Below are 25,202 nucleotides of genomic sequence, written 5' to 3'. Positions count from 1 at the left end.
CTGCTTTATAAAAGAAACATGAGAAGAATTATATATTGGCATTTCCTAATTTCTTAAAACTCACATTAAATATGCTTAGATAATTCTTATTGTCACTGGAAGTCTAGAGACAGGTGTTTTAAGGCACCATGAATACTTATATGTATACAGGAGTATTGAATCAGTTTACAAACAATTTAGCCAATGTTAACAAATCATTTTTGCCTCTAAACATTTATAGCACGTCAGCATTCTCCGTAATAAGAAGGGAGCAATCTGAGACCTACAGAGGTGCAGCTAAGAGAAGCAAGCATGATGATGAGGGCTGCGGCCCTCTAGGTTAAGGCTCAGCAGTTTTGCTTTGTTTTGTTTCTGTAAAGTGCTATTCCACGGATAATTTCAATGTTGTCATCTGCAAGTGTTCTGTCAGTAGGCCGCATTCTGTCATGATAACAGGGGACGTATGTAATGAAAATGATGGCTGAATTCCAATTAAACTTTTAATCCTGTACCCTGAAATTTACACTTAGTAATTTTGTGTTGACAATCGTAATTTTATTTAAAACTTTTCAAGTGTTTGCAAGGGTAAATCATTGCTAATCTATGGGCAAAACAAAAATAAGCTACAGGCTCACAGGGCATAATTTCTAGAGCATTCCAAGTGACCATTAGGACAAATCATGGCACAAGTATCTCTGAGCTACTAAATTGCAATGGGTGGAAGTAGAGGGGAACTGGTGGTTAACAGGGTGAAGATATCTGTGTACAAATACACTTCAGAGCATTTTTGAAGCATGATGGGAAACCAGTAAAGAATTAGCACAGTAGCAACATGAGGACATTTCTCCTGTGTCTGCCGGAACTCTTTTACTTCTGTCTGCTTTGTGATGCTTTCTCCTGTTTAGATAAAACAAAAACAAACAAAAAACTTACTTGTTTGGAGTGGAACAAATTGTCCCCTCCTCTCTCATGTTTCACACATGTGGTCAATCAGAATACCACAACTTGATTATAATAACCATGTCATTGCAATGACAGATACTTCCAGCATCATGTTATGTAATACTTTTCGTGGCTCCCAGTTTGGGGCTATAGGAAGAAAGTCTCTGCTCATAATGCATAATGTTGGCATTTGTGCTGGTGTATATATCCCTGAATTATAGTCTAAGGGATTTCTCTAAAATAAAATAGAATTCATTTGCTCCTTTCAGAATCACCGGAATGTAATATAGTAGACCCCTAGATAATAAGATATTGTTCCCAATAGTATCAGTTGTACACTTTCATTTTCTCTTTTTGTTCAGATTTGTAATTGTGTTAGTCAGATTGTTTTCTGTCTGTCAGTGCAACAGAATAACTCCAACCAACAATAGAGAACAGATTTATTTGGCTTACAGTTTTAGAGGTTTTAATTGGTGGTCACTGGACTCTGTGTCACATGTTCCTTGGTGGTTCAATAGAATATGAAGCAAGGGAGCTTGTGGTGGAGTAAACTGGCTCACTTCCTTGCATTAGGAGACAGAAATGGCCAGGAATACAATATCACTTTGAAATTCTAAGGCATGGCCCAGGGGCCTGCTTCCTTCAGCTAGACTGCTCCTCTTAATAGCTCATTGAGTATAAACTCATCAATGGAGTAATTTTTTGATGACGTTCACACTCACATGATCCAGTAACCTGTTAACAGTGCTGGCAGTTGGGGTCCAAGCTTTCAACAATGAGCTTTTTGATGCATGCCAGTCTTGGGGTTTCTATTACATTCAAATTACCACCTTCTACTCTCTGGATTAGAAAAGCAGTTGAATGTTTTAAGTGCTGCTTAATGGGCCATAGTAGTAGGAACATGAAAGGCATGGTATTGAGTGTGATTTAATGAATCGTGTGGGCCTGTCTCAAGAGCTTTCAGAGGAGAAGAATATTAATATGTGGCCTAGAGATCATTCTTGTGATGTTGGGTCCGGGATCTCACAATAAGGGGGACAGACCACTGAAGTCTTTTTTTTTTTTTTTTTTTGGTTTTTCGAGACAGGGTTTCTCTGTGTAGCTTTGCGCCTTTCCTGGGACTCACTTGGTAGCCCAGGCTGGCCTCGAACTCACAGAGATCTGCCTGCCTCTGCCTCCCGAGTGCTGGGATTAAAGGCGTGCACCACCATCGCCCGGCAACTGAAGTCTCTTAAACCAGAAGCAAACTTTATTCCAGAAAATTAAAAAAGTAAGACACCTCAGGGCACAAAGCTTATCAGCTAGCTGAGACCATAGCCAATGTTGGAATTCTGAGGCTGTGGCTGCTGGAGGGGGCCTATGAGCCTCTTTTTATAGTAAGGGGTGAGGATGAGGCATAGACAAAGGAAGTTTTACAATTTTGAAGTTAAACTTTTAGAGCCAAATTGTTTTAGAGTTTTATAATTTTTTATTAACAAGCTTTTAGGCGGTTTTATCTAAACAATATTTGTATACCCTGCAGCCCTTCTTGACTCAGTTAATCGATGTTTGTCCAAACCTGCAGCTTCTGCTGACACAGCTGGGTTCCCGTGGGGGAGGGGCGCGGGGATGGAGGAATACAAAACAACAAGGCAGGTTGTCACACAGAACTCATTAAAAGTTAACTTTGGTTTCAAAGAATAGCTAACCCCAGGGCTGCGCAGGGCAATCTTTAGTCAAAGAAAACTAACATTTGGGTTGTTGACAGAGCTGCCCATCGAAAAACATGGCGGGCCCAGTTAGAGGTTAATTTTTTTTTGGTAGCCAAGTTGATGGCTGTCAGTTTTTATTCCTTACGTTTATAATTTTATATTTCTATATTCCTGGACCCTTCAGTGATACTTCGGTGAAAAGAATGTGGCTGCTCTTTGCCCTTGTCTAAAGAGTTTGCCTGAGGCTAAAGTGAAGAGTGTTGGCTTAATTCCATTGGCAGAGGAAATCTCAAAACAGCCTAGTATAGACTATGTTGTGTGGTTATTAGTATTAACTCTAATGAAGATATGTAAGGAAAAGGAGCAGGCTGAGCAAATAAAAATACATAATATACAGGTTGAGAAAGGGAGCATCAGAAGTGGAATAGAACTAAATCCTGTATTCAAGGAGATAAACAGATTAAGAAATGGAATAAAGGGAGTGGTGATGTCAGGATTTTTATTTTTCTTTCTGTTTCGCCGGCACACCAGAAGAGGGCACCAGATCTCATTACAGATGGTTGTGAGCCATCATGTGGTTGCTGGGAATTGAACTCATGATCTCTGGAAGAGTAGCTGGTGCTCTTAACCTCTGAGCCATCTCTCCAGCCCCCATTCTAGGAATTTCTAAGCCTCACAGTTCTAAACTCTACTGTATTCCTCCTGCTAATAAGTTCCAAAAGTCACATGGTCATACTACAAGATCATTTTTATTAGAGCAATGGTCCCACTACTCAACACCAGTTTTCTGTATGGGTTACCTTTTTGTTACCATGACAAAATATTTGACAAAACAACCTAATTTTGACTTGATTTTGGCTCACGGATTCAGGACACAGTTCACCAAGGTGGGAAGTCATAGGGTCAGGAGCTGGAAGCAGCTGGTCACATTGTGTCTGCAGTCAGGAAGCAGAGGGAGATTAATGTTGGTGCTCTATTTGTTTTCTGCTTTTCATCTAGTCCCTGAGTCCGAAGGGGCCACCCACATTAGGGTGGATCTGTCTATCTCAACCCAGTCTATGAACTCTATCACAGACATGTCCAGGGGTTTGTTTCCTAGACAATTTTAGTTCCTATCAAGTTGATAATGTTAACTAACAAACATTACACCTGAACCTTCAGGAAGCATTTCAGCTTCAAGCATTACACTGACCAAGTGAAGCACATGTAGCTATACAGTATGATACTAGTGAGTTATTTTTACATCTGCTGACTTCTAGTAATCAGAAATATTAAAATTTTATGAATATACTTTTGTCTTATAAAAGTATATCTCAAGTAGCAGTATAAAATGTATTTTATTGAATTGCTCATTTTCTTAGTTTATTAATTTTACATTTATAATATTGTATATTAATCTTAATTTTTTCTTTTATCCCAGGTACCAGAGCTTAGATATTAAATAAGTCATAAGTGTGTAAATATTGGTGTCTCCCTAAAATTCTGATGTTGAAACCTAGCCTCTACATTAATGGCTAAGAGACTGAGCCTTGACACTTGATGTATTTAGACTGAGGAACTGCTCTCTCTGCGAGGTGCATTCTGGATACGAGGGTTGAGTCCAGGTCTATTGTCTGAGAGGACTGAGAAGAGGCAGCAGCTTGGCATAAAAATCCCTAGTTGCCACTTCCGCAGGAGAAAAATCTGCTCCCCAGTCACCACAGCACAGTGTCCTGCCCACATGCTAGTCCACCTGCCCCATTTACCATGCAAAGTGGCATATTTGAAGGCACTATGTGTTCACTGAATTTTGTCCTTAAAATAGTAAAGATGCTAATGTAAACTTTTAAAAATCTAAGCTTATTTTCAGTTTTCTTGAAGGATGTGACAATTTTAAACATTTATATGAAGTTGATCTTTTCTACTGTATTGCTCCAAATGATTTCAAGGATAAAAGAACAGAAATATCAATTTTATGTGGTTTGAGAAAAGGGGAATCAGGTTAATGAGTGAAAACAATGAACTCTTCTGGTAAACTGTTGGAAGGTGAGAGGGCACAGCAAGACTGGGCCTTTCAGTAAGTGATTAAGTCATGAAGGCTCTGTGGTCATGACGGCATTAGTGTCCTTACAAAAGAGGACCAAGGGGGAGGCTTTGTGAGAGTGAGAGGCAAGATGCCATGTGTGGAGCAGAGAGGCCTCTTCACCAGCCACTGGATCTGCCAGCACCGTGATCTTCAACTTCCTGGTCTCCGCAACTGTGAGCTCTACGTTTGTATTGTTTATAAATGCCCTCCCTATTCCAGGATGTCGTGTTCCAGTAGCAATGACAAATGCTGGTACCTCTGTAGTAGGTAAGAATACCAGAACTTGTGGTGGTATTGTGTTCCCCAAAATATTGTGTACTCTAATAAATTTATCTGGGGTCAGAGAACAGACAGCCACTAGATACAAAGGCTAGAAAAAGGTGGCACTCACACCTTTAATCCTAGCATTCCAGAGATAGAAATCCCTCTGGATCTCTGTGAGTTCAAGGCCACATTGGAAATAGCCAAGCATGGTGACACACGCCTTTAATCCCAGAAAGCCAGCCTTTAATCCCAGGGAGTGGTGGTAGAAAGCAGAAAGATATATAAGGCGTGAGGGCCAGAAACTAGAAGATTTGGCTGGTTAAGATTTTGGCTGGTTAAGATTTTGGCTGGTTAGGCATTCAGGCTTTTGAGCAGTAAATTCAGCTGAGACCCATTCCGGATGAGGACTCAGAGGCCTCCAGTCTGAGGAGACAAGACCAGCTGAGGATCCGGTGAGGTGAGATAGCTGTGGCTTGTTCTGTCTCTCTGATCTACCAGCATGGACCCCAATAACCGCCTCGGGTTTGATTTTATAAATAAGAACTTTTAAGATTCCTGCAACAAGAACTAATACCGGAAGAAGTAAAAGTAGCTGGGACTTCACAGCAGGCAAAGGCTGGAAGAATTTTAGGACAAACTGTCACGATAAAGGCATTGAAGGTGATTCTTCTGAGGGGTCACAAAAGAGCACTGTGGGGACAGCTTTAAGAAATGACCTTTGTCTATGACCAGAATGTTGGTAGAATTATGGCTGTGAAAGTCATTTTGATAAGGATGTAGTGATAAGACGCCACTTATGGAGCAGAAAGCCTGCCTCCATCAGATGCCTCGTATTCCCTTACTGATCTTGGACTTCTGAGATTCCAGAATGGTGAGAAATAATTTTCTACTACTTACAAATTACCCATTCTAAGGTATTTTGTTGTACCTTTGGAATCAGTTAGCCCAAAAGCACCAAGGCACTTTTTCACACAAAGTTCTTGGTTACATTGTTCTACATAGCTGCAAAGCAGGCTGGGAAATGTAATGTTGCCTTGGAGGAATACAAAACAAACATATTTGTGGAAAACTCCATTGCTAGTATACAATCTTACTACAGAAGAAACTTTAACTTTTAAAGCACCATGTTCTTTAAAGCAGTCAGTATTGGTAACTATGTATGTCACTTTTGTAAAAGCATAAGCTGTCAGCTTTGAGGAATTTCTGATGCTTGGCTACAGCGTATGGCAAAATTTCTAGTGCCTTATCTCAGACCAACCAAGTCACAACTTTCAGGTGTGGGCCCTAGTAACGTTTTTAAAAATCATACTCCTTATATAAGTCTTTTTTTTCCCCCCAACTCATACCACTGCACAGATAGAAAGGGTAAACCCTGCTTATGAGATTACTGCCATAGCAGAGAAAATCGAAAACAAAAGCAAAGAGACCAGAGCCAGGAGTTGAGAGGAGGAGTTAAGGAAAAAGGCTTGAAATATCAGCCTCCATTCTGGAGCACCTCAGTTGAATGGCAGGACCTCTGACTCTGTGGTGGCTCCTGCTGCTGCTTTGACTCCAGGGACCTAATAAACAGGAGCTGCTGGTGGCTTCCCTGGAGACATTTGCAGCCTTCAACGACAAGCTTCAGTCTTCTGAAGTATAGAAATTTGTAAGCTGCAGGTAAGTCTGCTGTGTTTCCCAGTTGTTCCTAAAGGGCAAGCCACCCTGCCTGTCACTGTGCATTTGAATTCACAGGGACACTTCGGGACGTCAGGTTTTTTGTTTGTTTTGTTTTGTGTTCTAGTAGGAAACATTTCTAAGCAGGGAGCTAAAAAAGCCTCTTGACGGTTTCCTAAGCGTGTTTCTCTAATTACACCTGGCAACAGATTCTCTGAGGATCTGGATAGAAATCACCATAGAAGGTGGTTTGTTAGTCAGAAATGCAGATGTCTACCAGTTGCATTAATCTCACCAAAAACTTTTTTAGGAACATCTGTGAGTCAAAATGCACAACTTGAAGGCAAAAGTCAGAGTGTAATGAATACAAATCTGTGAAGAGATTGTTCATTTACTTTTTGAGAGTTTTTTTTTTCCTGGAATTTAGTGTATGAGTGCTGGGGAAATGTGGCAGGGTGGCAATACTTTTGGAGTAAAGGACCGAGTGTTCTCGAAGTGAAGAAACAGCAAGCTGCTGCTGCTGAGAACAACACTTCTGTTTCTGATTGTGACTTTATCTGCATTGGGCGATGTTTTTGCTCTTTCCTTCTTCATTTCCCTCTTCCTCAAATGTTGGCTCTATTTTCCTTCTATCAATTAACAGTGGTCCCAAGTTATAGACTTGTGCCTCTCAACCTTGGGAGTCTCGGCTTTCACCTTGAGATAAGCGGTGGTGGCGTATGCTTATAATCCCAGCACTTGGTAGGCAGAGCTCACCACAGTTCTCATATTCCATCAAACTCTGGACTTTACTTACAGACTTATATTACATATGTGCCTCCCTGCTAGGTCTCTCAACTTAGCATGTTTGTAAACCAGGCTTAGAAGAAAGTACCATGTGATATAGGGGAGTTATAGGAAACTTCCTTAGGGTCCAAGAAAAAAAAACAAAACAAAAGTACTTTAAATTAGTAGTTACATTCCTAACACCTAGAGGTAAAAAGGCATGATATCGTGTGTGTATAAGTTTGTGAACTATAATTTAATTCTTTCCCATTTTCTGTCCTGCCAAATGCCACTAGGGAGTATATTTGACTAAACACATTAATAGTAAGAGGAATAAAACCATACATTAAATGTCAGAAAGCATAGAGAAAGGAAAAGGAGAGGAAGAATGAACTATCATGTTTCTACTCATTTCATAATCTTTAAATTTCAGAGGTTTTTGTGCATGTATACTTGTATGTGTCATAGTGCGTGTATACATGCATGTGCCATAGTGATGTATATATGCATTTGCCACAGTTATGTATACATGTATGTGCCACAGCCATAGTGCATGCATACATGTCTGTGCCATAGTGATTTACACATGCATGTGTCATAGTAATGTATACATGCATGTGTCATAGTGATGTATACATGTATGTGCCATAATGATGTATACCTGTATGTGCCACAGTGATTGTATGCACATGTATAGAGATCAGGAGACAACCTGAGGGACTTGGGTCTCTTCTTTGACCATATGGATCTGGGGACAGAACTCAGACAGCCAGGGATGAAGGCATGTGTCTGTACCCACTGAGTCATCTCACTGGCCTCAAATTTTGTTTCTGTTTGGGGAAAATAAAATTTATATGTAGGGTCAAATGGCATGAGTTAAGACATTAATTTTCTAATTTATAAAACCATGATTTCTTTGAAAATTTGTTATAGTTTTAGAACTATTTGTTAGACTATCCGAAATGGAGTAGGACAGTTTACATCACAGCCACTGTAATGCCCGGTGGCTTCTTTGTGGGAACAGAATTTTGGAAGTGTAACATTATGAGAAATGTCTAAGGTTGTAGTAATTCCTCATCAATAATCTTAAGAGATTTGCTCCTGGTTTCTGCAATTATCTTCTACTTTAAATTCATCTTCAAAATTATCTTCCTGGGTCAATTAAAAAAATACAAATGCCACAAGATATGTTATTAAAAAGCTCAGTAAATGCTAAAAAAGAGAGCTGCACACAAAGCAACAATTTCTTGATACAATGCTTTTTTAAAAATGTGATTTAAATTATTAATGTTTATAGCAATAGAAAGTGCCACAGTTGAGTGGCAGTGCATAAAATTTCATTTCAAGAATTCTGATTTTCCATTTCTCTGTCATTGGGCAATCCCTGTGTCTTTTTTTAGGGTCTTCTTTACTAGGTAGCCTCCCTGGAATTGTGAGTTGCAGTCTGGTTATCCTTTGTTTTACATCTAGTATCTGCTTATGAGTGAGTACATATCATGTTTAGCTTTTTGAGTCTGGGCTACCTCACTCAGAATGATTTTTTCTAGTTGAATCCATTTGCCTGCAAAACTCATAATGTTATTGTTTTTCTCTGCTGAGTAGTACTCCATTGTGTATATGTACCACATTTTATTTATCCATTCTTCAGTTGAAGGACATCTAGGTTGTTTCCAGGTTCTGGCTATTACAAATAATGCTGCAATGAACATAGTTGAGCATGTGTCTTGTGGTATGATGGAACATTCCTTGGGTATATGCCCAAGAGTGGTATAGCTGGGTCTTAAGGGAGGTTGATTCCCAATTTTCTAAGAAAGCACCATATTGATTTCCAAAGTGGCTGTACAAGTTTGCATTCCTACCAACAGGGGAGGAGTGCTCCCCTTGCTGCACATCCTCTCCAACATAAGCTGTCTTCTGTGTTTTTGATCTTAGCCATTCTGACAGATGTAAGGTGGTATCTCATAGTTGTTTTCATTTGCATTTCCCTGATGACTAAGGATGCTGAGCAATTCCTTAAATGTCTTTCAGCCATTTGAGTTTCTCCTGTTGAGAATTCTCTGTTTAGCTCTATAGCCCATTTTTTTAATTGGTCTGTTGGGTATTTTGATGTCTAATTTCTTGAGTTCTTTATATGTTCTGGATATCAGCCCTCTGTCAGAGATCTACATGAGCAAACTGGGGGTGGGGATGGGGTAATGGAGGGCAAGGGTTGGGGGAAAGAGAGCTTAGGGGAGCGGGAGGTCCCAGCTGGATCAGGAGCAGAGTGGGAGAATGGGAAGGGAGATACCATGATGAATGAAGACCCCAGGGAAATAGGAAGAAGCAGAGTGCTAGAGAGGTCCCCAAAAATCCACAAAGATACCTCCACTGTAGAGTAGTGACAATGGTCTAGAGAGTGCATGAGCTGACCTGCTCTGGTGATCAGATGGCCAAACACCCTGGCTGTCATGATAGAACTCTCATCCAATTACTGATGGAAGCAGATGCAGAGATCCACAGCAATGCTCCAGGTGGAGCTCCAGGAGTCCAATCAGCAAGAGAGAGGAGGAACTGTATGAGCAAAAGATATTGAGACCATGATTGGAAAGAGCACAGGGACAAATAGCCAAACTAGTGGAAACACGTGAACTGTGAACCAATGGCTGAGGAGCCCTCATGGAACTGGACCAGGCCCTCTGGATAAGTGAGACAGTTGATTAGCTTGAACTGTTTTGGAGGCCCACAGGCAGTGGAGCCGGGACCTGTCCTTGGTGCATGGGCTGGTTTTTTGGAGCCTGGGGCCTATGCAGGAACCCTTTGCTCAGCCTTGGTGCAGGGAGGAGGGAACTAGACCTGCCTTGGCTGAGTTTACCAGGCTGGGCTGACTCCCCAGGGGAGACCTTACCTTGGAGGAGGTGGAAATGGGGGGTGGATGGGGGGGGAGGCTGGGGGGTGGGAGGAGGGAGGACGGGGGAATTCGTGGCTGATATGTGAAATTAAGTTAATTATAAAATAAAAATATTAAATAAAACAAGAAATGCAAATAAAAAAAAGAATTCTGATTTTCAACAAATAAAGTTGGTTCAGTCACTTAGCTCACTCCACAGAGCTAAGAAGAATTTACTGGAAGTGAATAGAGAGGGAAAGACAAAAATTGCCCACCTGACGTCCTCTTTGTACATACCTTGCTCACGAACCATCAAGAACATCTATCTTGCATGCAAAACTAAGAATGGACTCAACCAACTGAACATTGTGCATTTATTTACTGTTGTATGGAGACCAGAGACCTATATAGAAATTACTAACAGGGCTACCTAGACTCTGTCTGTCATTGTGAATGCTAGCATCACCTGACAGTTGAATGTGCACTCTCAGCCCTCTGGAGAAATATTAAAAAGCCCTTGCAGAAACCCTAGTGTTATTTTGAAAGACTTTCACATTCTTCAGATCCTTAGTTGAGAATCTGAAGTGTATAAAGTCTTCTAGTGTGTGTGTGTGTGTGTGTATTTATATTTTGATTTTGGATATTTTTTTGTGTCTATTGGATCTCTAAGGGAGTGTTACATAAGGAATAAATAGTAAATGGGCCTGATTATATGTTAGAGCTGCCAAACTGATAATCATTTGTAGAAAGACAAACCCTAGAACTTTGGCTTGAATCCCTGCCACATCTTTACAGACACACACTATGCCTTACCCACCTGTGAAGGTGCCTTTGTTTAGCTCACTTTCAAGGTAATATGACCATAGGATTACTAGTCACATGATCTGTTGTATTCTTTGTTGGTTGGGAAACCTGAGCCACCATCCATCTGCATACTCAGCTGGCTGATCAACAAGCCTTTCTGTTTATTTCATAGGTTTGCTTCTATCCAAACCACATCATTCCTTATAGGACAACTCCTACATATAAAGTTTCACTACGATTTAGGTCTTTTCACTTACCTCAGGGTACAAGGTAGAAATTTAGTTTCAAGATAACATTGACCATTATATGTAATTTCTGGCAAGTCTGAATCAATAAATTAAAGGATTTAGTAGGGCCTTCACAAAAATTAAAAGGTGAAATATCAACACTCAATTGCTGAGACACAACAGCTATATCTCTAAGACAGACAATTCCAGACTATAGCCTTCTGAGGTCTGTCACCTTGCATCTCTTTCCTTTTATGTCTGTATGTACAACCTTCTAAATGAGAATCATTCTTTAGGGCTTCATGAGGATAAGAATAACTACATTCCAAAATAGCAAAGTTAGAAGTATTGAGTTAAATTAAAACTCAGATTCAGAACCAAATTAAATAACATAATTGCAGCTTTTGGCAAACAAAGGGATACAGAAATAGCTTAGTTGGTAAAGCACTTACCCCAGAACTTGTGTAAAAATACCAACCACCATAGTACAAGTCTGTAATCTCAACACTGAGGAGGCAGAGACAGGAGGCTCCTTGAAGCTCACTGGCCAGCCAGTCAGCACTCATGGTGTGCTTCAGACCAATGAAAGATCCTGTTTTAAAGAAGGTCGATGGCTTGTCATGAAGACGACAAAGTTGTCTTCTGGTATAAACGTGTGCAATCTCTCACACATGAACACACATGTACATGCACATACATACGAAATAAATGAAGAAGAAAGAGAAAGAAATTTGTTGCTAAATTTTAGAAGATTTCAAAAGGCAGATATTATTTCAGGTAGTGGATCAATACCATTAGATTAGAAAAGGCAATAAGAGAAAGGTTCAAATAACTCATCTGTACGAGATATTTCTAAAATATTCTTTGGGAGGTAAGAAAATAGAGCATATTCTTCATAAGGCAACTTCAGGTGCTTTTAATGAAAGACTGGTCAAAGAGTCAACATTATAAGCAAAATAAAGATGAAAAAGAATAGACATTGAGCAATGTGCTGGGATAGACCAAAGGCTAAATAAAGGGAGCATTGCTTTTTCTTCCAGTAAATTTGCTCCATATTAATGGAGGGATGTATGTGGTGGTATTGTGTTCCCCAAAATATTGTGTACTCTAATAAATTTATCTGGGGTCAGAGAACAGACAGCCACTAGATACAAAGGCTAGAAAATGGTGGCACTCACACCTTTAATCCTAGCATTCCAGAGATAGAAATCCCTCTGGATCTCTGTGAGTTCAAGGCCACATTGGAAATAGCCAAGCATGGTGACACACGCCTTTAATCCCAGAAAGCCAGCCTTTAATCCCAGGGAGTGGTGGTAGAAAGCAAAAAGATATATAAGGCTTGAGGACCAGAAACTAGAGGCATTTGGCTGGTTAGGCTTTTGGCTGGTTAAGCATTTGGCTGGTTAAGCATTCAGGCTTTTGAGCAGTAATTCAGCTGAGACCCATTCCGGATGAGGACTCAGAGGCCTCCAGTCTGAGGAGACAAGACCAGCTGAGGATCCGGCAAGGTGAGATAGCTGTGGCTTGTTCTGTCTCTCTGATCAACCAGCATGGACCCCAATAACTTGCCTCGGGTTTGATTTTATTAATAAGAACTTTGAAAATTCCTGCTACAGATGTATTCAAAACAACTTGAAACATGAACTTGCCAGTAGATATACTGTGCAATTGATGTTTAGTATGCTACTAGATATTTTCCAGGGCATCCTAAAAAACAATGGAATTTAAAAACTGTATGTCTTGTGGCTCTGTATGTAAAATATCTGGCTCTCAGAATTAAAGTAAAAAATTAAACCAACAACCAGTCAAAACATCTCCTGTTCTCTAGTTAGAAAGATATAAATCCAGGCCGACACACCCATGTCCTGCAATCTGATGAGCCAAGGGAAGATCTAATGCCCTCGACTGATAGGAACGGAACAACTGCCTCAGATCTTCCAGTGATGCTGCTTCAGAGAAGAGATGCTCATGCAGGTTCTAGTTCCAGTAGAGTTGGATAGCCAAAGAGAAAGGGCTGTCTGGTAGGTGATGGTCCTAGCTATTGTCACAGAAGGAGTTACCAGCTCCCCAAGGGAAAAGACAAGTGAGCTCGTCCAAAAGGAATTGTCCATGACTTTGATCCTGTGTGGACCATTATTCAGCAGCATCGCCATAGAAAGTGTAGCAGGAAGTGCCTCCTCTCTAGAGGTGCTTCATTTTATTTTGTGGGAAATGCACAACAAAGGGTTTTACTCATAAGTAGAACCACCCCTACCCCCACCCCCACCCCTGTCAGTACAGAAGCAAAGACAAGCAAAGACCCGGATGCCCAATTCTCCCTGGAGAGAATGGAAGTAGTCAAGGAGAAAATGTTACTTTGTATTAAAAAAAAAAATGATTTTCAGAGGCAGGTGTACTATTCAGCTACTTGAAAAGCTAAAGGAAGACAATTATTTCAGCTCATTAAATGAGGCTAGCCTGGACAATACAGCAAGACTATTTCTTTAAGGGATGTGTGTGTGTGTGTGTGTGTGTGTGTGTGTGTGTGTGTGTGTGTAACATATTTTCAGGCACTGCCATTCCACTGCTACATTAAAAATAAACTCAGTTCTTGGGAGATGGTAGAGGCCAAAGGATCAGGAGTTCAAGGCTAGGCTCAACTACATAGTGAGTTTGAGACCTTCCCGAGCTGCATTAGATCTTATCTCAAAACCAACCAACCAAACAAACAAACAAACAAAATCCAAAACTTAACACAGGCCTTTCATTATGTGATAAATATCTACCTGCTATTTATGACTAATAGTGAATTTAAACATGAACTAGGGGCTCTAGATCGGCCACAAAGTCAAAGGATAAAGTGAGGATGGTGAACATAAGTAGCTGTTCCACCCTGGCCTGAAGGTAAAAACCAAAGGTGAAGAGATGGCAACAAAATGTTATTATTCCTTCCTGGCTCAAAACTAAAAGACGTGCCGCTGCCGCTGCCGCCGCGCCCCGCCAATAGATAAACAGTATTCCTTGTTGTCTAAGACCCATTCATTGTGAGTTCTAGACCACATAGCAACTCTCAGCTGAATACAAGGTTAGACCAGTGTGGGAGTTTGAATGGAATTGGCTCCATAAGCTCATAGGAAATGGCACTGTTAGGAGGTGTGGCTTTGTTGGAGGAGGTATGGCCTTGCTGGAAGTGTGTCACTGTGGGGGTGGGCTTTGAGGTTTCCTTTGCTCAAACTATGTTCAGTGTGGTACACAGTTCACTTCCTGTTGCCTCCAGACCCAGATGTAGAACCCTCAGCTCCTTCTCCAGCACCATGTCTACCTGCATGTCACCAAGTCCTGTCATGATGATAATGGACTGAACCTCTGAAGCTGTCAGCCAGCCTCAATTAAATATTTTCCTTTATAAGAGCTGCCATGGCCATGGTGTCTCTTCACAGCACTAAGACAACCAGATTATGTTATATATACACACACATACACGTACGTACGTACGTGTGTGTGTGTGTGTGTGTGTGTGTGTGTGTGTGTGTGTGTGAGAGAGAGAGAGAGAGAGAGAGAGAGAGAGAGAGAGAGAGAGAGAGAGAGAGCGAGCCAGACAGAGACAGGGACAGGGACAGAGACAGAGACAGAGACAGAGAGAGCAAACCAAGTTCTTGCTATGTGACCACTCAGCCTAGCTTGGAACTTGCTATGTAGCCCAGGCTGACCTTCAACTTGTGTTGATGCTCCTGTCTCTACCTCTCAAATAGTGGGACTACAGGTGTGCTTCATTATGTCTGACTAGAAACTGAACAGTACTTAGGTTAACTATTTTCTCTTAGTTGGCCCTGATGGGTGGAAGACTGCTTTCATGTACAAGGTCTGGGTCATTTTTGTAAGAGGGCAGTATCATACTTCTTTAATTAAAACTGCAAGGGACAGAGAACCTAAGAGCACTCTTTTTCTTTTTCCTTTGTTCCTGTCTTGTCTTCCCAAGATGTTTTTGATTTACTGTATTAGAAAGTGTAACTTCCCAGGCAGCAAGATGACTCAGCAGGTCAGAGTGCTTGCCTTCCAGCCTGAAAAGCTGAGTATGCTCCCTGGGTCACACATGGTAGATGGAGAAAACTGACTCAGTGGTTTATCCTCTGACCACATATGCACCCAGGTGTACACACACACACACACACACACACACACACACACACACACACAGAGAAGAGAGAGAGAGAGAGAGAGAGAGAGAGAGAGAGAGAGAGAGAGAGAGTAAATAAATGTAATTGTAAAGCATTACTTCCTATCTCTCCATATTCAGTTTCCTTTCAAGGACATTCTTCCTCCAATAAAATCTCCTAATGTTCTGTGCTGTGTCTAGTTAAAATTATTTTTTTTTTAAATTTGGAGAATTTTTTTAATTAATTAAATTACAGTTTCATATGGGTATAATTTCTTTTGCTCACATTCATCCCCATCACTTTCTCCTGCCTCATTCCGTGTTCTACTGTGAATCTACGGGGTCAGAGCTAGTTTGAATTCCCTGTTCTGCTCTTCATTACTCACCAGATTTCAGCATGCCATTTAGATCATTTCATCGCTGTGACGTATGACCAGTGTTCCCACTGGCTCACTCTCCTCCTCTGATCCTTCTCTCCCTTCCCCTCCCACTTCTACATGTTTTGCACTAAAGTCCTTGGAAGTTTCAGTTAATCAGACTTGAGGATATCCTTGCGTCGGTCCTTCCTTGGACTTTAAGTCTCTAACTCGGTTCCTCTCTCACTACAGTGAAGAAACACCACTTTGGTCCACTCACCAGCTTGCCAATGATCCACTGATAGTCACCCCCTCAAATGCGCTTGCAGATGAGCCTGTGTCCATCCGAGCCACAGGCCTGCCTCCGTTGCAGATAGTGACTATCAAGGCGACACTGAAGGATGAGAAGGAGAAGCTCTTCCAATCCAAAGCCTTCTACAAGGCCAACGAGGCTGGCGAGGTGGACCTGGAGCAGGCATCAGCCTTGGGGGGTGACTACGTAGGGGTCCACCCAATGGGCCTCTTTTGGTCTCTGAAGCCAAAGAGGGCTTTCCAGAGGCTGATGAAGAAAGATGTCATGAATAGCCCCTTTTGTATCACTCTGGACCTGTATGACTCTGTTTGCTTGATAGATTCAGCCACAATTAGACCCAAGGCCTGCCAGATGGTGCAGCGTTGGTTTGCTGGCCCTGGGGTTCAGCGGAAACAGATCCGAGAAGGTCGGGTACGCGGAGCCCTTTTTCTACCTCCAGGTGAGAATCATCTTTGTTGATACAGAACATAATTTTTTTCTACTTGTGACCTCTTTTTACTGTAGGAATTTTAACATGATTCTGGGTATATAAATATATGAGACAGGTGTAGAAAGCAGAGAGTTAGTGATAATAAAACATAGAAAATGAATTTAAAACAGTTCCTTGGTATATACATGATTTTACCACTTATTAAAGAAGAAAGCAAATTTGCACACTGATGAGATGTATGGGCTTACCTAGAATTAAACTTTGGTAGATTATTTGAGATTATAGGACATGGATAGGATATCTTCAATGTTTTTCAAAACTGGCTGATATTTGGTGTTCATAATTGTCAATAAGAAATCTGCTTCACATAAATATGTAGTAAGGAATGGCACCAGCATGCTTTATGGCCATTTACAAACTTGTTGAAAATTCTACCCATATCCTAAATTAAAGTTCATTTAATGAGTTTTCTGAAACTCAAGCCAGTAAGTCAAAGAGCAGTTTTTAAAATCAGATATTCTAACACAATAGGAATATTTTAATTTGATGCATGTGGTAGAATGACTGGAGGGACCCATCAGAAGTCCTTGTTTTCTGTAATTAAACCACTGTGTGTGTCTCTGGGAACACAAAACCTGTGTGTTCAGGAAAAACACTGGGGTTCATAACACACAATGAATAAACTTGACTCCGAGTCCAGGTGTTTTAGGCAGCAGCTAAAAATCGAAGTCTGGCAGGCACCAACAGAAACACCTTAGGACCACTACTCATTTTGTTTTGAATTAAATTTTAGACACTGCAGATTTAAATGGTTTCTTATTGTCAAATTTCCCCCATAGTCACTTATGTGAGCCCCATATCCATTTGTGACTGACAATTTCAGAAGCTGCGATATTGGTAACAATTCAGATGAAATAAATGTGCACTCTCATGTGGACGTGTGTGTGTGTGTGTGTGTGTGTGTGTGTGTGTGTGTGTGTTTGTGCGTGCGTACATGCATGTGTGAGCATGTATGAGTGTGTACCCTGTGCCTGTATGAATTCATTTGTGCTGCCTTTGTTTTCAAAGGCTGCTGTACTTAACTCTCTTTTGATCCCACTTTCTTGTTTCTATTTTCTCCCAGGAGAAGGTCCTTTCCCAGGAATTATTGACATGTTTGGGGGCGCTGGAGGTCTAATTGAATTTCGTGCCAGTCTTTTGGCTTCCCATGGCTTTGCAGTACTGGCATTAGCATATTTTGCCTATGAAGACCTGCCTGATAAACTGCTGGAGACTGACTTGGAATATTTTGAGGAAGCTGCCAACTTCCTACTAGCTCATCCCAAGGTACTTAAAATACTTTTTGCTTCATCTTGCAAAATTATAGGAAAGACAAACTACAAATGTCGGGTCTAATCAGTGCAGCCTTGGGCAGAGCACAGCTTACATTTTAAGAATGATAGGATAGTTGAGCTGATTAGTAATTACTGGTTACTGGCGTACAGAAGACAATGAATACATGGGGCACATATTGTGATTCTCTTCAGTGGGAAAAAGCCAAGAAATGGTACATTTGAAGCTCTCACAATATATTCATAAGTGGTTCTTTAATGTTCTATCAGTCACTGATTCTGAATCCTGAACCTCGATATGCTTGCACACATCAGTGATGGTCTCTACATGATGTCATGCTAGTGTAGGTCACACTCAAGGATCTGAGACCAATATTAATGCAGAAGTTCAGAACTGAAATTGAAGCACAAGAGTACAACACAATTACCAACCAAACTTACTTGATCCAGTACTCTGACTTCCTGAATTAGCTCTTCAGTTATTTTAAGAGCTATGGGTTGGAGGACAAAGTGACTAGCCAATGTCATGAACTAGACTCAGGAGAGAAATCTGAAAAGGAAGGGTCCTTTTAGAACTCATGGCTAAATATCACTGCAGCAATGAAATGGGGGCCATGGTCTAGTGGCCTCAGCATCACTTGAGATCTGATAGAAAGGAAAACTTCTAATCCCTAATTCATAATCAGCATCTTCATGTTAACATGAAAATAAGTGTTTCTTATATACATTAAAATTTGAGAAGGACTGGAGTATATCTCATAACGTAGCTTTTCCTAGGAAGTAAATATCAGTTGAATTGTGACTTAATTTGCTTAGAGAGGTCCCACAGTGTTGGTATTTGTGCTACTGACTAAGAAGAGACACATAAAAGGTAGATACCATATAGTATCTACAGAGTTGAGAGTTGAGATGCTCCTTAATTTAATCATATTATCATTTTGTAGATCAACAGTGTTCACTCATATATTAGATATGTGTGTCCAAGCTAACAAAGGTAAAATAATAAAGGCACATACATCCCTGACATTTGCTCGGTGACTATTAAGCACTCCATTCACTAGCAATATTTGATATGTACCATCCCATCCAATATTCACAGCAGCTTCATGGCATAAATACCAAAGGCTGAACATTTCTAACTCAAAAATATAAAATCTGAAATTATAACATTTGAATGTAAACACAATGGACTCCTGTGTGGATTTCAGATTTCCACAGTGCAGCTTATCTGCCAACAGATTCTGTGCAAATATTTCAAAGTCTGAATGCTCCAGATTTGAAACATTCTGGCTATGAGCTTTTTCGATCTGTAACAGCATTTCTTCTCCTTCTCTTTCTTCTTCTTCTTGTAATTCTCATTTTTGTTCTTGCTCTTCTTGTCCTTGTTCTTCTTTTCTTCTTCTTCTTCTTCTTCTTCTTCTTCTTCTTCTTCTTCTTCTTCTTCTTCTTCTTCTTCTTCTTCTTCTTCTTCTCCCCTCCTCCTCTTTACTTCCTCATGCTTTTTTCTTCTTCCTCTTCTTTGTGAGAAAGCTTACTCAGATGAAATGTATCAAGACCATGAAGCTAGAAAGTGACGTAGTCTGGCAGTGTCTTTGCTCCAACTATCAAGTGATATTTGACCCCCTGGCTCTAGCATTCTGTTCACTCTAACGACGGACAAGGACAGCCTGACTTATCAAGGAGAGGAGAGTATTTTCTATTGTTTCTGCCTTTGTAGGTAGAGTTTTTAGTTGGGACCATTGGTCAGTTCTGTCCCACCAGCACACTCCCAAATAACCACACAGAGACTTATTATTAATTATAAATGCTTGGCTGATAGCTTAGACTTGTTACTAACTAGCTCTTTCAACTTAAGGTAACTCATATTTATTATCTATATATTACCACATGGTGGTACCTTTTTTCAGCACAGCATATTCATCTCCTGCTTCTTCTGCACCTCTGGCTGGTGTCCCCCTGTGACTCTGCCCTTCTTCCCAACATCCTCTCAGTTTGGCTCTCCTGCCTAACCTCTTCCTGCCTAGCTATTGGTCAGTCAGCTCTTTTACTAAACCAATCAGAAGTGCCTTGGCAAAGACACATCTTCACAGTGTACAAAAAGATTTTTTTATAACATGCCTGTCCAGAATGCTCTTCTGACCTCACTCACCTGTCAAATTGCTTCCTTCTGCATATTCAGTCAGGGTCAGCTCTTAGATTAATGAGGTCAATAATATATGTGTAAACCTTTGTAGCTGTACACTAATATTTACATGGGAATTTTGCTTATAGAATGTTTGAAAGAATCTAGCAAACATACTACACCCCTCTGTGTGTGTGTGTATGCGTATGCATGCACATATGTATATTAGGTGCATGTGTGAGGCCATGGAGGCCAGAAGTTCAAAGTTGATGTCCTTCCTCTTTCAACATCTACCTTGTTTGTAAGGCAGGACTTCTCAGTGGCCTGATACTGACCATATCCACTAGGCTGGCTGGCCAGTGAGCCCTTGGGATTTGCATGTCTCTGCCTCCCTATTGTTTGATATTTCATCAGAGCACCACCACCCCTGCCTGCCTTTTACACATAGGTCTTGGGGGTTGAACTTGGGTCCCCATACTTGTACAGCAAGCACTCTACCACTGAGCTATCTTCCCAGCCCTGAACATATTTTTTCTAGTGAAATCAAGAATGTGATCTTTCAGAAAGCCCAACTGCCTCTGTTCTTGTGAGGTTCAATGTTGCTGGATTATAATTGCATTTTTAGAACTCTACTTGAAAATGTATATTTATCTTAATACAAGGTCTCCCTGTGCAGCCTAGACTGGATTGGAACTCAAAATTTCTTGCCTCAGTTTCCCTGGTGTTGGGGTTATAGGACTGTGCCACCACCCCTATCTCTAGAATTCTACTTTTGATGAGGTTTTATTTTGATTGTTCCAAGGTGAGTGATATAGTTGCTCCCACAAGATGATAAAACTCAGAGAAGGTATTATTAAATTGGTAGTAATCTTTACATCTCACAAGCTGGAAAACCCAAATGCCAGAGTTTGACTCTTTTGACTGCCCGGCCTTCCTTCGGGAGAGCTTCTTCCCAGAGGACAGCATGAAAACTGGTTTCCCTTTGCTTTGTGTTCAAGATCCAACAACCAGGAATTGGTGTGATCTCCGTGAGCAAAGGTGCAGAGATCGGGCTGGCCATGGCCTGCTATCTGAAGCAGGTGGTTGCCACTGTCTGCATCAATGGGCCTACTGTCGTCTTCGACATTCCACTAAGGTATGGGGATCTGGTTGTGACACCCATCCAACAGGCTCAGGAGCGGGCCCAAGTCCACGCCTCAGGGGCTCTGTCCTTCCGTCACTTTATAGGTGACCCCGGGATTAAACTGAACCCACAGAGTATACTTCCTGTGGAAAAAGCCCAAGGGTGGCTCCTCTTCATTGTAGGAGAGAATGATGAATGCCTGGACAGCAAGGCATTTGCACAGAGAGCCATGGACCAGCTCCACAGCCATGGAAGAAGCAGCGGCAGAATGCTGGCATACCCCGGGGCAGGCCACCTCATAGAGCCGCCCTATTCTCCCTGTTGCTTTGCATCTTGGCACTCTGGCTTCCCTAACCCCTTGCTTTGGGGAGGAGAGCCCACTGCTCACGCAGCAGCCCAGGAACACTCCTGGCAAGAGATCCGGAAGTTCTTCAAGCAACACCTCCCTCAGTCCAGAAGCAAACTCTAAGCAAAGGAAGTGACCATGCCCAGGTAGCAGGCAGGAAGTGGGTTAGAGAAGAGGTTGGAACTGGTGTGAGGATAATAGCATTATTTAGGAATTAGAGAGTAGGAGTGGGGGTGGGGGACAGAATTCTTTTGACTTTCTTACATTCACATTTATTCCAATTCAATTGGAAGTAAAAGGGACAAGAGAGCAGGACACGCTTGAATCTGAGTGTTTCTGACAAATTTGTGTGTAGTTGGAAATTTTGTAAATTCAATTTTAGTTTATATATTGGAATAAATTGGTATTCAGAAATTATGGTATTCTTGTAAACTGATAAACACTGTTTATATATATTCAGTTAAGGATTCATTTGATCTAGGCATTTCCAATCTAAATGAAATCTCTAAAACTGCCGACTTCTTTCTAGGAGTACACACTCTGTTTAAACTGTTTTAACTTGGATTTCTGATGCTTGACAAGAACATTCCAGTTCACTATCAAGTATAATGCTTGCTGTAGATGTCCAGTAGATTGCCTTTTTTTTTTTTTTTCAAAGTGGGATGTTTCTCTTTATTCTAGGTATATATTACTATTTTTAAAAATCAGGAACACAATTAAATTGAATCACGTGCCTTTGTGGCATTTGTTGATGCTGAGTGAGTTAATGTAAATGAGACTTTTAGAGCAGTGTCTGGCATGTAGCTCCCACCTCATCTGAGTCACCTGTTCTGGTTTTCACAGTGACTTCCTCTATGGTTTCACAACGCTTCCCTCTTGTGTTCGCCTGGTCTGATGAGCTGGCTCCTTGTCACTTCCGCCTGTTCATTTACGTTGAATAGATGGAACTCTTGCATTGACAAACAAGGATGCCCAAGTCTCTTTTCGAACCAATCTCATCCCTTATATTTCTGCAGAACTTCACTGTTTTTCAAGAACGTGTTTTCTTCATATTTTATTTTCACATAGACCCTGTTATTTATCTATTTTCTCTTTTCTCTCAGTCTGACTTACCGAAATATTTCCCCATCTTATCTTTTCAAATGGTGACTTTGCTTCACTTACTGGTCAAATCTTTTAAAAATCATTTATTATGTTTTAAATCAAATCAATTCATGCTCCCGTCTTCCTGTTTTTTTTTTTTTTTGTTGTTGTTGTTTGTTAGTTTGTTACTGATATGTAGTGTTCTCTTTTTGTTTATTTCTGCTTTCTGTTCCTCTTTGACACAAAGGCAGTTTTACCCAAAGTACAAAATGCTGTAGTGTGGAAGGGGCAGGAGAAGGGGAATGTCACTTTGCCACGGAGGGATCAAATCGGCACTACCCAGACCCACCACTCACATTGGTCTGTAAAAAGGGACAATTTGACATGGACTTCGTGGAAGGAGGTTATGGGTATCAACAATGCTACCAATAACATGTTGAACTTTGGTCTGGTCAAGCTTTTGATCATTTACTCGCATCGTGGCAGGAAAACAAGTTCACTGTCACCATGAGTAAACAAATCCGAACTGCAGGTTATCCTGTGGATCAACTGTGCTAGCGCCTCGGTGATTAATTGCATGGGCACCACTAAGTTAGGCTGTGAGAACTAAGTTTGGAACTAGAAGAGACTTTAAAAAATTCTCTGGAAGGCCCCGATCTGAACTGAGAGCCTGCAAAAATAAATTGGGAGATGGAGAAAAAGTTAAACTTTTATTTTTAATTGATAAGAGTGGCATATTAGTGCAATGTTTTGATGTATGTGTTAGACCATGGCCTGCCACTTTAAGACTGTTCATTCAAACCGACCAAGTCCTCAGCCTAGAAAAATGAGGCCACGCCCACTGCCCCTCCCCACACCCTTTCCCTCCATCCTCTCCATCTCTGCAACAGATAGTTAAAAAGACTTTGCGGCCTCAGGCTGTTGCATTGCACCTCTCCCTGCTCTTCCCCTACATCCCTCCTCTCTGTGACAGATAGTTAGAAGGCTGTGGCCTCACAGTCCCTCACCCCCAAAGCTGCAAGAGAGGCTTATGGCTCTACTGCATACTTAGCATATAGGCTATGTTGAAACATTGCATGAATTAAATCACATGGAATAAGATTTCCCACCTGTCCTCCCAAACTGGTGAAAGCCAGGCTATCTCTTTCGTGTGGGGGACTTATATGGAGCCTTGTCCCTTGTCATGCTCTCCAGGGTATCTCTCTGTTAGTGTAAGCTGGCCCTCTTAGTGAAGTGCCTCTTAAGGCTTTAAAGAGAAGCAAGCCTCTCCCTTGCCCTCTCTGCTAATGTAGTTCATTTCTGAAGGGTAATTTTGTTTCAGCTCCTTTCATAAACCTGCCACTCCCTGAGTTCTGATAATATGTATATATTCAGGAATTTTTACACCAGGCTACGTTAAATATCACCTCACGTACTTATGATATTTTTGTACTGAATCTGTTCTTTTTGTGATTTTGATATACATTTATGTTATTATTAACTGCAGCCATTATGTTATTGAAAATATCTCAAAATTACTTTTATTGTCTAATTCATATACTTAAGTCATTATTTTTCCATTACTCCATGGAATAATTTGAATATGGCCCATGTCTTCCTAGAGTAATTTGAGTATAGATTAATATTAAATGGTATCAAGAAATGACACAAAGAAATTGTGATGACATTGTTACATGTGATAATGGTATGATAGTTATATAAAAAACTTTAGAGATTTATATTGAAGTATTCAACAGTGGCTAGCTTTGATATGTGGGTATTATTATAAAAATCAGGAATATTGCAAAAAGCAAAATTACAGCAAAAGGCTTTGGATGACGTCTCAAGTAAGCTCTGTTAGAGTGTTCTTATTTGCCTTTATGTATGCCTGCAAATTTTTCATAATAAAGAGCTGAAAATTGTATTGATGCATTTGTTTTTCTGCCCCCAAAGCAAAATTATCTTCCCCATGACACCCCTTCACTTCCAGATTATTACTGTATTTTAACAGTCATTATTTAACCATAGCGATTTAGACACTTATTTGCCTATTTGAAAAAAAAAATCTGGATCTTTGCAAAATCTGAAAATGTTTTTATTTCCATCTCTTTAATAGTAACTTTTATAGAATTAGAATTTGATGTTATCAACTATTTCTCCTCGGTTATTTAGTCTGTTTTAGCATTTTGTTTTACATGGAGAGCTCTCGAGGAAATGGGTCACCCCTCCATCTTTCTGCCATTCTCACATTTAGTTGGCTTCCTGGGACGGCTGTACATGTAGTGTTGTGCCCCCATCTCAAGACCCCAGAGCAAGACCACCACAGAGCTGCTATCTGATGCAAGCACAAAGGGCTTTACTACAAGCCCAGGCTTGGTCTGTGTCCAACACACTGGCTAGCCAGGTGAAGGATGACAGCCCTGAGCTCTTAGGGTGAGGGGTTTTTAAAGAGGAAAAAACTGCAAGCAGGGTGGTACAAGCCTTGATGTCATATGATTGGGTGAGGGTGTGTAACCTTTGAATTTACTGGTTGGGGGTTATAGTTATCATCTTGGGAGCAGGTCTGGACAAGGCTCTGTCCTTGAGCTGCCATGGAGGCTGGCTGGCCTTGCACATTCACATTGACCCATGCATGTAGCTCTAAGTTGGTGAGGGGTCCCAGACAGTAATAACTGGCTGAACCTCGAGCAGTTAGAGTATGGGCAGAAAGGGAGATACTGCAAGGACT

The 25,202-nt window shown here is 40.9% G+C and overlaps 1 protein-coding gene across 2 annotated transcripts; it reads left to right on the top strand.

Annotated features, from left to right (window-relative positions):
* The first annotated feature begins 5,964 nt into the window (after nucleotides 1-5,964).
* Baat (bile acid-CoA:amino acid N-acyltransferase) lies at nucleotides 5,965-24,398 on the top strand. Of its 2 annotated transcripts, none has more exons than XM_037202599.1 (4): nucleotides 5,965-6,597; nucleotides 16,000-16,499; nucleotides 17,614-17,816; nucleotides 20,942-24,398. In XM_037202599.1, the coding sequence occupies exons 2-4, from the start codon at nucleotides 16,262-16,264 to the stop codon at nucleotides 21,533-21,535; spliced, it is 1,035 nt and encodes a 344-aa protein (XP_037058494.1). In that variant the 5' UTR covers nucleotides 5,965-6,597; nucleotides 16,000-16,261; the 3' UTR covers nucleotides 21,536-24,398. The 2 variants fall into 2 exon arrangements, with proteins under 2 accessions (XP_037058494.1, XP_037058495.1); XM_037202600.1 differs by having other exon boundaries at nucleotides 5,968-6,597; nucleotides 16,380-16,499.
* Nucleotides 24,399-25,202: the final 804 nt, after the last annotated feature.

This window comes from Peromyscus leucopus, chromosome 2 (genome assembly GCF_004664715.2).
Source record: "Peromyscus leucopus breed LL Stock chromosome 2, UCI_PerLeu_2.1, whole genome shotgun sequence".
Taxonomy (NCBI): domain Eukaryota; kingdom Metazoa; phylum Chordata; class Mammalia; order Rodentia; family Cricetidae; genus Peromyscus; species Peromyscus leucopus.
Note: the sequence above shows the minus strand (reverse complement) of the source record. Positions and strands in the feature narration are given on the sequence as shown.

Excerpts from the sequence above, each read along its gene's own strand:
- Baat (XM_037202599.1), top strand. The coding sequence starts at position 16,262 with ATGGGCCTCTTTTGGTCTCTGAAGCCAAAGAGGGCTTTCCAGAGGCTG. Across the intron at positions 16,500-17,613 it reads AGCCCTTTTTCTACCTCCAG|GAGAAGGTCCTTTCCCAGGA; the intron begins GTGAGAATCATC and ends ATTTTCTCCCAG. Across the intron at positions 17,817-20,941 it reads TCCTACTAGCTCATCCCAAG|ATCCAACAACCAGGAATTGG; the intron begins GTACTTAAAATA and ends TTTGTGTTCAAG.